Genomic DNA, 12,713 nt, shown 5'->3' on the forward strand with positions numbered 1-12,713 from the left:
ACAACTGAAACACAAAACGCACAACTGAGACAACACACAACGAAACACACAAACGCAAACTGAGACCAAACACACAACTGAAACACACAAACGCACAACTGAGACCACACACACAACTGAAACATACAAACAAACAACTGAGACCAAAACACACAAACGCAAACTGAGACCAAACACACAACTGAAACACACAAACGCACAACTGAGACCAAACACACAACTGAAAAACACACAAACAGACACTGAGACCAAACACAACTGAAACACACAAACGCACAATGAGACCAAACACACAACTGAAACACACAACGCACAACTGAGACCAAACACACAACTGAAAACACACAAACGCACAACACAACTGAGACACAAACACACAACTGAAACACACAAACGCACAACTGAGACCAAACACACAACTGAAACACCAAACGCACAACTGAGACCAAACACACAACTGAAACACACAAACGCACAACTGAGACCACACACACAACTGAAACATACAAACACACAACTGAGACCAAAACACACAAACGCACAACTGAGACCAAACACACAACTGAAACACACAAACGCACAACTGAGACCAAACACACAACTGAAACACACAAACGCACAACTGAGACCAAACACACAACTGAAACACACAAAGCACAACTGAGACCAAACACACAACTGAAACACACAAACGCACAACTGAGACCAAACACACAACTGAAACACACAAACGCACAACTGAGACCAAACACACAACTGAAACACACAAACGCACAACTGAGACCAAAAACACAACTGAACCTACAAACACACAACTGAGACCAAAAACACACAAACGCACAATGAGACCAAACACACAACTGAACACACAAACGCACAACTGAGACCAAACACACAACTGAAACACACAACACACAACTGAGACCAAACACACAACTGAAACACACAAACGCACAACTGAGACCAAACACACAACTGAAACACACAAACGCACAACTGAGACCAAACACACAACTGAAACACACAAACGCACAACTGAGACCAAACACAACTGAAACACACAACGCACAACTGAGACCAAACACACAACTGAAACACACAAACGCACAACTGAGACCAAACACAAACTGAAACACACAAACGCACAACTGAGACCAAACACACAACTGAAACACACAAACGCACAACTGAGACCAAACACACAACTGAAACACACAAACGCACAACTGAGACCAAACACACAACTGAAACACACAAACACACAACTGAGACCAAAACACACAAACGCACAACTGAGACCAAACACACAACTGAAACACAAACGCACAACTGAGACCAAACACACAACTGAAACACACAAACACACAACTGAGACCAAACACAAAACTGAAACACCACAAACGCACAACTGAGACCAAACACACAACTGAAACACACAAACGCACAACTGAGACCAAACACACAACCTGAAACACACAACGCACAACTGAGACCACACACCCAACTGAAAACACACAACCACCAATGAGACCAACACACAACCTGAAACACACAACGCCAACTGAGACCACACACCCACAAACTGAAACATACAAAACACACAACTGAGACCAAAACACAAACGCACAACTGAGACCAAACCACACAACTGAAACACACAAACACACACACTGAGACCAAAACACACAACTGAAACACACAAACGCACAACTGAGACCCAAACACACAACTGAAAACACACAAACGCACAACTGAGACCAAACACACAAACTGAAACACACAAACGCACAAATGAGACCAAACACAACCTGAAACACACAAACGCACCACTGAGACAAACCACACAACTGAAACACACAAACGCACAACTGAGACCAAACCACACAACTGAAACCCACAAACGCACAAACTGAGACCCAAAACCCCAACTGAAACACACAAACGCACAACTGAGACCAAACACACAACTGAACCACACAAACGCCAACTGAGACCAAACACACAACTGAAACACACAAACGCACAACTGAGACCCAAACACACAACCTGAAACACCAACAACGCACAACTGAGACCAAACACACAACTGAAAACACACAACGCACAACTGAGACCCAAACACACAACTGAGACCAAACACACAACTGAAACACACAAACGCACAACTGAGACCAAACACACAACTGAAACACACAAACGCACAACTGAGACCAAACACACAACTGAAACACACAAACGCACAACTGAGACCAAACACACAACTGAAACACACAACCCCACAACTGAGACCAAACACACAACTGAAACACACAAACGCACAACTGAGACCAAACACACAACTGAAACACACAAACGCACAACTGAGACCAAACACACAACTGAAACACACAAACCACAACTGAGACCAAACACACAACTGAAACACACAAATGCACAACTGAGACCAAACACACAACTGAAACACACAAACACACAACTGAGACCAAACACACAACTGAAACACACAAACGCACAACTGAGACCAAACACACAACTGAAACACACAAACGCACAACTGAGACCAAACACACAACTGAACACACAAACGCACAACTGAGACCACACACACAACTGAAACATACAAACACACAACTGAGACCAAAACACACAAACGCACAACTGAGACCAAACACACAACTGAAACACACAAACACACAACTGAGACCAAACACACAACTGAAACACACAAACGCACAACTGAGACCAAACACACAACTGAGACCAAACACACAACTGAAACACACAAACGCACAACTGAGACCAAACACACAACTGAAACACACAAACGCACAACTGAGACCAAACACACAACTGAAACACACAAACGCACAACTGAGACCAAACACACAACTGAAACACACAAACGCACAACTGAGACCAAACACACAACTGAAACCACACAAACGCACAACTGAGACCAAACACACAACTGAAACACACAAACGCACAACTGAGACCAAACACACAACTGAAACACACAAACGCACAACTGAGACCAAACACACAACTGAAACACACAAACGCACAACTGAGACCAAACACACAACTGAAACACACAAATGCACAACTGAGACCAAACACACAACTGAAACACACAAACACACAACTGAGACCAAACACACAACCTGAAACACACAAACGCACAACTGAGACCAAAACACACAACTGAAACACACAAACGCACAACTGAGACCAAACACACAACTGAAACACACAAACGCACAACTGAGACACACACACACACTGAAACATACAAACACACAACTGAGACCAAAAACACACAAACGCACAACTGAGACCAAACACACAACGGAAACACACAAACACACAACTGAGACCAAACACACAACTGAAACACACAAACGCACAACTGAGACCAAACACACAACTGAAACACACAAAACACAAACTGAGACCAACACACAACTGAAACACACAAACGCACAACTGAGACCAACCACACAACTGAAACACACAAACGCACAACTGAGACCAAACACACAACTGAAACCACACAACGCACAACTGAGACCAAACACACAACTGAAACACACAAACGCACAACTGAGACCAAACACACAACTGAAACACACAAACGCACAACTGAGACCAAACACACAACTGAAACACACAAACACACAACTGAGACCAAACACAACTGAAACATACAAACGCACAACTGAGACCAAACACACAACTGAAACACACAAACGCACAACTGAGACCAAACACACAATTGAAACACACAAACACACAACTGAGACCAAACACACAACTGAAACACACAAACACACAACTGAGACCAAACACACAACTGAAACACACAAACGCACAACTGAGACCAAACACACAAACGAGTACTGGCATTAATGATCTGACCAAAACTACAACTAGATTTGGAAAAACCACAAGTAAAAGAGAAAAGTTCCATGTTTTCAGCCACCAGAAGTACAGTGAACCATGAACCACAGCTGAAACACATCCAGTCAGCGGAATTTTCTCCCAGTGTCACATCCTCTGATTCTGTTGTCATCTTAACTCATAACATGTTCAAAGATAAAACCAGTTTGAAAACTATATAAAACCAGACCAATCCTCAAAATAACAAGGCTGACACTGTTGGGAGGGGGGGTAACACTAAGGGTATATCCCCTCCCCACAAGCTCCAGCCGAGTCTCAACCACAGGTGGAGTTCAGAGACGGCATGAGGAGTGTGTTCATGGGACAGTTCACACAACAAACCCAGACTACAAACCCCCCAGACCTCTGTCTGTGACCCCCCCCACACACACACAGACCTCTGTCTGTGACCCCCCCCACAGACCTCTGTCTGTGACCCCCCCCCCACACACACAGACCTCTGTCTGTGACCCCCCCCACAGACCTCTGTCTGTGACCCCCCCTCCAGTGTTCGTGTTAACAGGTGTAAATCTCAGTCCTCTCTCCTGGTCCAGACCCCACAGTTTCTGACCTGTTTCTGGTCTGCACAGACTGGCCACCATCTCTGGAGAACCTTTAACGAACGCAGCAGCGGACTGTCCCCCAGGGGCCACCGTCACCACGCTCATCCTCTGTAGGGTGGAGCTAAAGGGGAAGCGTCCAACGATGGCCACAGCACCACCGACGCCCTGACAGAAACAATGCAACAGAACACAGATCAGAGCTGCAGGGACACCAGTGGATGTTCGGACACCGGTGGGTGTTCGGACACCGGTGGGTGTTCGGACACCGGTGGGTGTTCGGACACCGGTGGGTGTTCGGACACACCGGTGGGTGTTCGGACACCGGTGGGTGTTCGGACACCGGTGGGTGTTCGGACACACCGGTGGGTGTTCGGACACCCCGGTGGGTGTTCGGACACCGGTGGGTGTTCGGACACCGGTGGGTGTTCGGACACCGGTGGATGTTCGGACACCCCGGTGGATGTTCGGACACCGGTGGGTGTTCGGACACCGGTGGATGTTCGGACACCGGTGGATGTTCAGACATTAGAATGTGATGACGTGGACTCTGACCGGCTCCAACTGAGGAGGAGGTCTCATAATGGCCAAAACTCGGTGATCTCCAAACTCTGAATCCAGTCCATCAGCCTCTGGTTCCTGGAGAGTCTGGAACACAACAGATGGGTCACAAAAACATGGGACTCATTATCATATGGTTCATATTCAGAACTCTTTAACTCATATATATGTGTCCAACAGTCTGTGGCCCTTTTGAATCCAGGTGTTTGTGTTCTAACAGGCTCTGGGATCCAACACAAGCAGGACTAATGTCAGAATACAGTTGGTATTATGGGATAGATATCAGTGCATTGGTTCGTTAAGTTAAGGTCTTCTCTTTGTTTGTAAAATGACTCACAGATGGTTTGGACTGAATTTAGATAAACATTTTTTTTTTTTTTTTTTATCCATGGCTATAATTTTTAAAAATTCTACCTCTAAATTGATAAAATATTATTCATGCTCTTTTGTAATCACTAAAAAAAACCACTAATCACCCACAAATTACACAAAAAACACTCAAAAACCACCTAAAATCACCCAGAAATTAACAAAAAACCCACCTAAATATTACTCAAAAATTACCCAAAAACACACCTAAAAATTACTTTAAAAATCACCCAAAAACCACCTAAAAATCACCAAAAAACACAAGAAACACCCAAAAACCACCTAAAAATCACCAGAAATGACCCAAGAACCACCTAAAAAACACCCCAAAACCACATAAAAATCACCCAAAAATTACAAAAAAACCCACCTAAAAATCACCACACCCCCCCCCCCCCCCCCCCCCCCCAAAAAAAAAAATCACCAAAAAGACCACCTAAAAATTACTTTTAAAAATCCCCCATGAACCACCTAAAAATCACCTAAAAATCAGAGAGCAGAATATTGTTAAAATTGCACTTATTTTTCTTAAGAAATTTCAGGTATTCACATCTTTTTTGTTTGGATCGTTGATAAAAGTAAGTATTTTCATCGCTTACTGGGGGGGGTTTGCACTAAAACACAGACATAAATTGTCAGTTGTCATTATTTATCAGTTCTTCTGTTCTTATTTGACTGGTTCGGACCACTGCAGATCAGATCAGACTGAATGTGGAACCTGAACTAAACTGAGTTTGAGAGCCCTGGTTTAGATGTTTTCCTCTTTTCTCTTGTTTCACTAAATAAGTTAAATGTGTCAGCTGTTTACCCATCCAGTGGACTGGAACATCTTCAGCTCCAGTGGGTCTCCCAGAGGCTGACCTCGCAGCAGCGCCACTGTGTGGCAGCAGGCCAGACCTGAAAGCATGGGTCCGGGATTCAGCCGTCTGGGATCAGGAACCAGCTCTGAAAATCCAGCAGGTCCGCCCTCCATGACCCCCCACACATCCAGACCCTCCTCTGTCAGAGTTCCAGTCTACAGCAAACACATGGAAAACTAATGAATCATTTAAGGGAAAAACAAAACAGAAACAAATGAGTGATTTAAGAAAAAGAAAAAAAACAAATGAGTGATTTAAGAAAAAAAAAACAACAAATGAGTGATTTAAGAAAAAGAAAAAAAACAAATGGGTGATTTAAGAAAAAGAAAAAAAACAAATGAGTGATTTAAGAAAAAAACAACAACAAATGAGTGATTTAAGAGAAAGAAAAAAAAACAAAAACAAATGAGTGATTTAAGAAAAAAACAACAACAAATGAGTGATTTAAGAAACAGAAAAAAAAACCAAAACCAAATGAGTGATTTAAGAAAAACAAAAAAAACAAAACCAAATGAGTGATGCCAGCAGTAGTTCAACAGTTGTAGTCCATGGGCCAAGACCAGGTCTTTGGGATACTGGTCCCACCCATGGGGGCCAGTTGTAGTTGTGCATTTTCCACTGGCCTGTATCTGTAGATCATACTTGGCTGTGATAGTCCTTCCACAGTAGCTCAGTCCTGACTATCAGCCACTGAATAAACCCACTGTAAGGGGCCAAAGCAGAGGTCATCAAAGGTCATTTGAACGGATGGAATGTTCAAACCAACACAGGCTCAGCACATTCATGACCAGTTCTGTTCTTCTCACAGATGTGAGTTCCATCTAAACCAGAATAAACCGTTTAGACCGTAGATGAGTGCAGACTGCAGCAGTACACATACAGCAGTCTGGTTGATGAACAGTCTGTCAGACTATTTTTGTGACATCAGTCCTTTCAGCACCAGGGTCTTCAAATACAGGAAAAGACCTGATTTTCACAGAAGAAAATGCAGATGACAGAGGCTAAAGTCCTGATAAATGGTGCTAAATGACTTAAAGGTTAAACAGAGGGAACTGAGCCAGCAGTGGTGTCATTCATTGGAGGCGTTCCCTCTTGTGTGCTGTGCCACTCAGCCCTGAGTCCAGTTTCAGTTCAGCTCTAACATCCAGACCTGCACACACCACAACACCTTCTGAGTTCTTCTCTGGTCTGTTTGCATGGGGGTCGGCTCTAGAACATGTGCTCTTCTGTCTGAAATGAAATGTTCCGTTGGTTTTCTGCTCTGTAGTTGTGTCATTATTAAACTGCTGTCTTTGCTGGGATCACTGCAGAACTCCAGAACTTTCATTTGTTTTCATTTGTTCCATATGAAAAGAGAATTTATCATCATTTCAATTCTTTCAGTCTGAACTCTGTCTTAACTCAGTCTTAAATAAACATTCATATTTACTTGCCTCGGATGCGGTGCTGGAATGGAATGAAAACACGGAGACTATTTTCTGAAAGAAACATTCAATTATAACATCTTCCTATAAATCTGAAAAGTAGAAGCAGAATGGAATGTCACAACCTTATCTTGGACCAATTCCACTGCATTTTGACAGGAAAAGGTGGAAGGATTCACAAATACCACCAGACGCCATTAAGCAGAATGATACATTTTCTGGAAAAACAGGTACCATAGAATCAGGACTGAGCTCCGCATTTGGAAAGGCTGTCATGGTTTAATACACATATGTTTGAACTACTAACAACATGACACCACAGAGGTTTGGCCCCCTTTGGTGGAACCACTACCTGGACTGGACCATGGACAGTTGTTGTTGGTCTCTAACAGTTTCCTTTACCTTGTCGAAGCAGAAGACAGAAACCTTTCCGCTGATGTTGATTCGTGGTGGGCTGATGCAGAAGACCCCCAGCTTCTTCAGCCTCCTCTGGGCGTAGATGGTCCCAGTGGTGAGGGCAGCAGGCAGGGCAGGGGGCACCACGATGGTCACAATGTCCAAGGAGCGGACCACCAGCTCCAACCAGGAGGCCTGGACTCATCAGACACAGACAGTCAGTCCGACTGCACACACAGACTGAACAGACAGACTGAACAGACAGACGTACAGACAGACTGAACAGACAGACGTACAGACAGACGTACAGACAGATGTACAGACAGACGTACAGACAGACTGAACAGACAGACGTACAGACAGACGTACAGACAGACGTACAGACAGACGTACAGACAGACGTACAGACAGACTGAACAGACAGACGTACAGACAGACTGAACAGACAGACGTACAGACAGACGTACAGACAGACTGAACAGACAGACGTACAGACAGACGTACAGACAGATGTACAGACAGACGTACAGACAGACTGAACAGACAGACGTACAGACAGACGTACAGACAGACTGAACAGACAGACTGAACAGACAGACTGAACAGACAGACGTACAGACAGACTGAACAGACAGACGTACAGACAGACTGAACAGACAGACTGAACAGACAGACGTACAGACAGACTGAACAGACAGACGTACAGACAGACTGAACAGACAGACGTACAGACAGACTGAAAAGACAGACGTACAGACAGACGTACAGACAGACGTACAGACAGACGTACAGACAGATGTACAGACAGACTGAACAGACAGACGTACAGACAGACGTACAGACAGACTGAACAGACAGACGTACAGACAGACGTACAGACAGACTGAACAGACAGACGTACAGACAGACGTACAGACAGACTGAACAGACAGACGTACAGACAGACGTACAGACAGACTGAACAGACAGACGTACAGACAGACGTACAGACAGACTGAACAGACAGACGTACAGACAGACGTACAGACAGATGTACAGACAGACGTACAGACAGACTGAACAGACAGACGTACAGACAGACGTACAGACAGACTGAACAGACAGACTGAACAGACAGACGTACAGACAGACTGAACAGACAGACGTACAGACAGACTGAACAGACAGACGTACAGACAGACTGAAAAGACAGACGTACAGACAGACGTACAGACAGATGTACAGACAGACGTACAGACAGACTGAACAGACAGACTGAACAGACAGACGTACAGACAGACTGAACAGACAGACGTACAGACAGACTGAACAGACAGACGTACAGACAGACTGAAAAGACAGACGTACAGACAGACGTACAGACAGATGTACAGACAGACGTACAGACAGACTGAACAGACAGACGTACAGACAGACGTACAGACAGACTGAACAGACAGACGTACAGACAGACTGAAAAGACAGACGTACAGACAGACGTACAGACAGATGTACAGACAGACTGAACAGACAGACGTACAGACAGACTGAACAGACAGACTGAACAGACAGACGTACAGACAGATGTACAGACAGACTGAACAGACAGACGTACAGACAGATGTACAGACAGACTGAACAGACAGACGTACAGACAGACGTACAGACAGACGTACAGACAGACGTACAGACAGACGTACAGACAGACTGAACAGACAGACTGAACAGACAGACTGAACAGACAGACGTACAGACAGACTGAACAGACAGACGTACAGACAGACTGAACAGACAGACGTACAGACAGACTGAACAGACAGACTGAACAGACAGACGTACAGACAGACGTACAGACAGACTGAACAGACAGACGTACAGACAGACGTACAGACAGACTGAACAGACTGAACAGACAGACGTACAGACAGACTGAACAGACTGAACAGACAGACGTACAGACAGACTGAACAGACAGACTGAACAGACAGACGTACAGACAGACTGAACAGACAGACGTACAGACAGACTGAACAGACAGACTGAACAGACAGACGTACAGACAGACTGAACAGACAGACGTACAGACAGACTGAACAGACAGACGTACAGACAGAGTGAACAGACAGACGTACAGACAGAGTGAACAGACAGACTGAACAGACAGACGTACAGACAGACTGAACAGACAGACGTACAGACAGACTGAACAGACAGACGTACAGACAGACTGAACAGACAGACGTACAGACAGACGTACAGACAGACTGAACAGACAGACGTACAGACAGACGTACAGACAGACTGAACAGACAGACGTACAGACAGACTGAACAGACAGACGTACAGACAGACGTACAGACAGACTGAACAGACAGACGTACAGACAGATGTACAGACAGACGTACAGACAGACTGAACAGACAGACGTACAGACAGACTGAACAGACAGACGTACAGACAGATGTACAGACAGACGTACAGACAGACTGAACAGACAGACGTACAGACAGACGTACAGACAGACTGAACAGACAGACGTACAGACAGACTGAACAGACAGACGTACAGACAGACGTACAGACAGACTGAACAGACAGACGTACAGACAGACTGAACAGACAGACGTACAGACAGACTGAACAGACAGACGTACAGACAGACGTACAGACAGACTGAACAGACAGACGTACAGACAGACGTACAGACAGACTGAACAGACAGACGTACAGACAGACTGAACAGACAGACGTACAGACAGACTGAACAGACAGACGTACAGACAGATGTACAGACAGACGTACAGACAGACTGAACAGACAGACGTACAGACAGATGTACAGACAGACGTACAGACAGACTGAACAGACGTCAACTACACACCCAACACTGACACTTACTTTGAACCTGACCAGGAGCACTACGCTGTAGACGGTTCCACCCAAAGCTGAAACAGGAGGACAACAACAGGAAGAACTGTCAGCTTCAAACCAAGGTTCGAATAGTTTTGGATTTTTCATCATAGTTTAGTTTTATTTAGTTTGGACTTTTTTTTCTCTAATTCAGTTGGTTTTAATTAGTTTTTAGAGCAGGTTTGCTAGTTTTTATTAGTTTTATATTTTTTTCTAAATGCTTAGTTTTAGTTTAGTTTTTAGTAATTTGGGTTGTTTTTTTTGTACTAAAACAAAAAGAAAAACTTGGATTTGTCATTATTTATAGGTTATTAAGTCGTTATTTTACTGGTCTGGCCCGCTTGAGATCAAATTGGGGCTAAATATGGAACTGAACCAAAATGAGTTTGACACGCCTGAACTAAAACATCTGTCACACCTCCTTAGTTAGGTAATTATTATGTTAGTATGGAATTTTAGTAAAACAGCTGATTATTACAACCATCCTGACTTGACCCAGATCCATAAAGGAGGCAGAAAACACCTTCCAGCATCATCCACAGTAATCTGATTACTCTGTCCTCAGAGTGCTGTTAAAGCTCCTACCTATTGCTGCCAGAAAGAGCAGGAACTTTGCAGCGTCTCGGTAGAAGCGGAAGTTTGTGGGCTGAGGGTACAGAATGGAGCTGACCAGACGACCTTTGGCTGTGAAAAACCCTGAGGACCAAACAGGAAGACTGGGGTCAGCTCAGTTTCACCAGGATGTGGGTTTGAATTAAATCATGTGAAGTCTGGAGCGGTCTGTCCCTCACCGGTGCTGGTTACCACAGCCACAGCGCCGGTGCCGTCAGAGCGCCCCCCTTTGGCCTGGATGAGCTGGGTACCACAGAACAGGGTGTGTCTGCGCTCAGAGTCAGCGCTGAACCTGCCGTCAGCAGATGGAAGACTGGTTTTAAGCACTGGAACACTTTCACCTGCAGACACAAGAGACAAAGACCTGGAGCCAAGCACTAACACACTACACAAATAAAGACACACTGGAAACACAAACACAGCCCCAACAAAAAGCCTTTAGCTTTGATTCTACTGAGCTACAGTGTTTTAGAAATGATCTTCCTCAGATTAAATGTGTTAAATGTTCCGTATTTTAATCAGATTCATTGTTAAACTAATGACCACAGTGCTGGTTTGCTGCAGTTTTCCAGGTATATGATGGTGTGTTCTAACTAGGGATGGGAAGATGATCTGATACGCATCCATACGCCAACACATGTGTGCACGATCCCAGTGCAGTGGCACAGAAGCTGACAGTGAATGAAGAGTTTGGAATGATATCGTGATGCATCGGTTATTGAATGTTTGTAAAGATCAAATTTGATCCATTCAACAGACTATATTTGTACTTTCATTTAAAAGTGTTACTATTTATTTGGGTAAAGTTTTTCTTTTCCTCAGACCCACATTAACGTGTACACTGTACACTAACAGTCTAAGCTCCACCCATGGACTGAGCATGTGCAGATGAATACTGTACTGAGCATGTGCAGATGAATACTGTACTGAGCATGTGCAGATGAATACTGTACTGAGCATGTGCAGATGAATACTGTACTGAGCATGTGCAGATGAATACTGTAAATGTCTGTATGTGAATGTGACAGACACAGAAGGAGGAGAACACGTGGATTATGAACGAGTACTTTTACTAGATCAGCTGTACTGAATACTGCAGTACAC

At 44.3% G+C, this 12,713-nt stretch overlaps 1 protein-coding gene across 3 annotated transcripts in view; it reads right to left on the reverse strand.

Moving 5' to 3' along the window:
• The window catches only part of LOC115422355 (cation-transporting ATPase 13A2-like), a 113,000-nt gene that overhangs the window by 71,924 nt on the left and 28,363 nt on the right, over positions 1-12,713 (reverse strand). For all 3 annotated transcript variants that reach the window (XM_030138638.1, XM_030138639.1, XM_030138641.1), the window contains exons 12-18: positions 11,789-11,950; positions 11,583-11,693; positions 10,986-11,032; positions 8,116-8,304; positions 6,238-6,444; positions 5,055-5,147; positions 4,511-4,667 (exon numbers count right to left, since the gene is read on the reverse strand). In XM_030138638.1, the coding sequence (XP_029994498.1) occupies positions 4,511-4,667; positions 5,055-5,147; positions 6,238-6,444; positions 8,116-8,304; positions 10,986-11,032; positions 11,583-11,693; positions 11,789-11,950 (966 nt within the window). The remainder of the gene's footprint in view (positions 1-4,510; positions 4,668-5,054; positions 5,148-6,237; positions 6,445-8,115; positions 8,305-10,985; positions 11,033-11,582; positions 11,694-11,788; positions 11,951-12,713) is intronic.

This window comes from Sphaeramia orbicularis, chromosome 7 (genome assembly GCF_902148855.1).
Source record: "Sphaeramia orbicularis chromosome 7, fSphaOr1.1, whole genome shotgun sequence".
Taxonomy (NCBI): Eukaryota; Metazoa; Chordata; class Actinopteri; order Kurtiformes; family Apogonidae; genus Sphaeramia; species Sphaeramia orbicularis.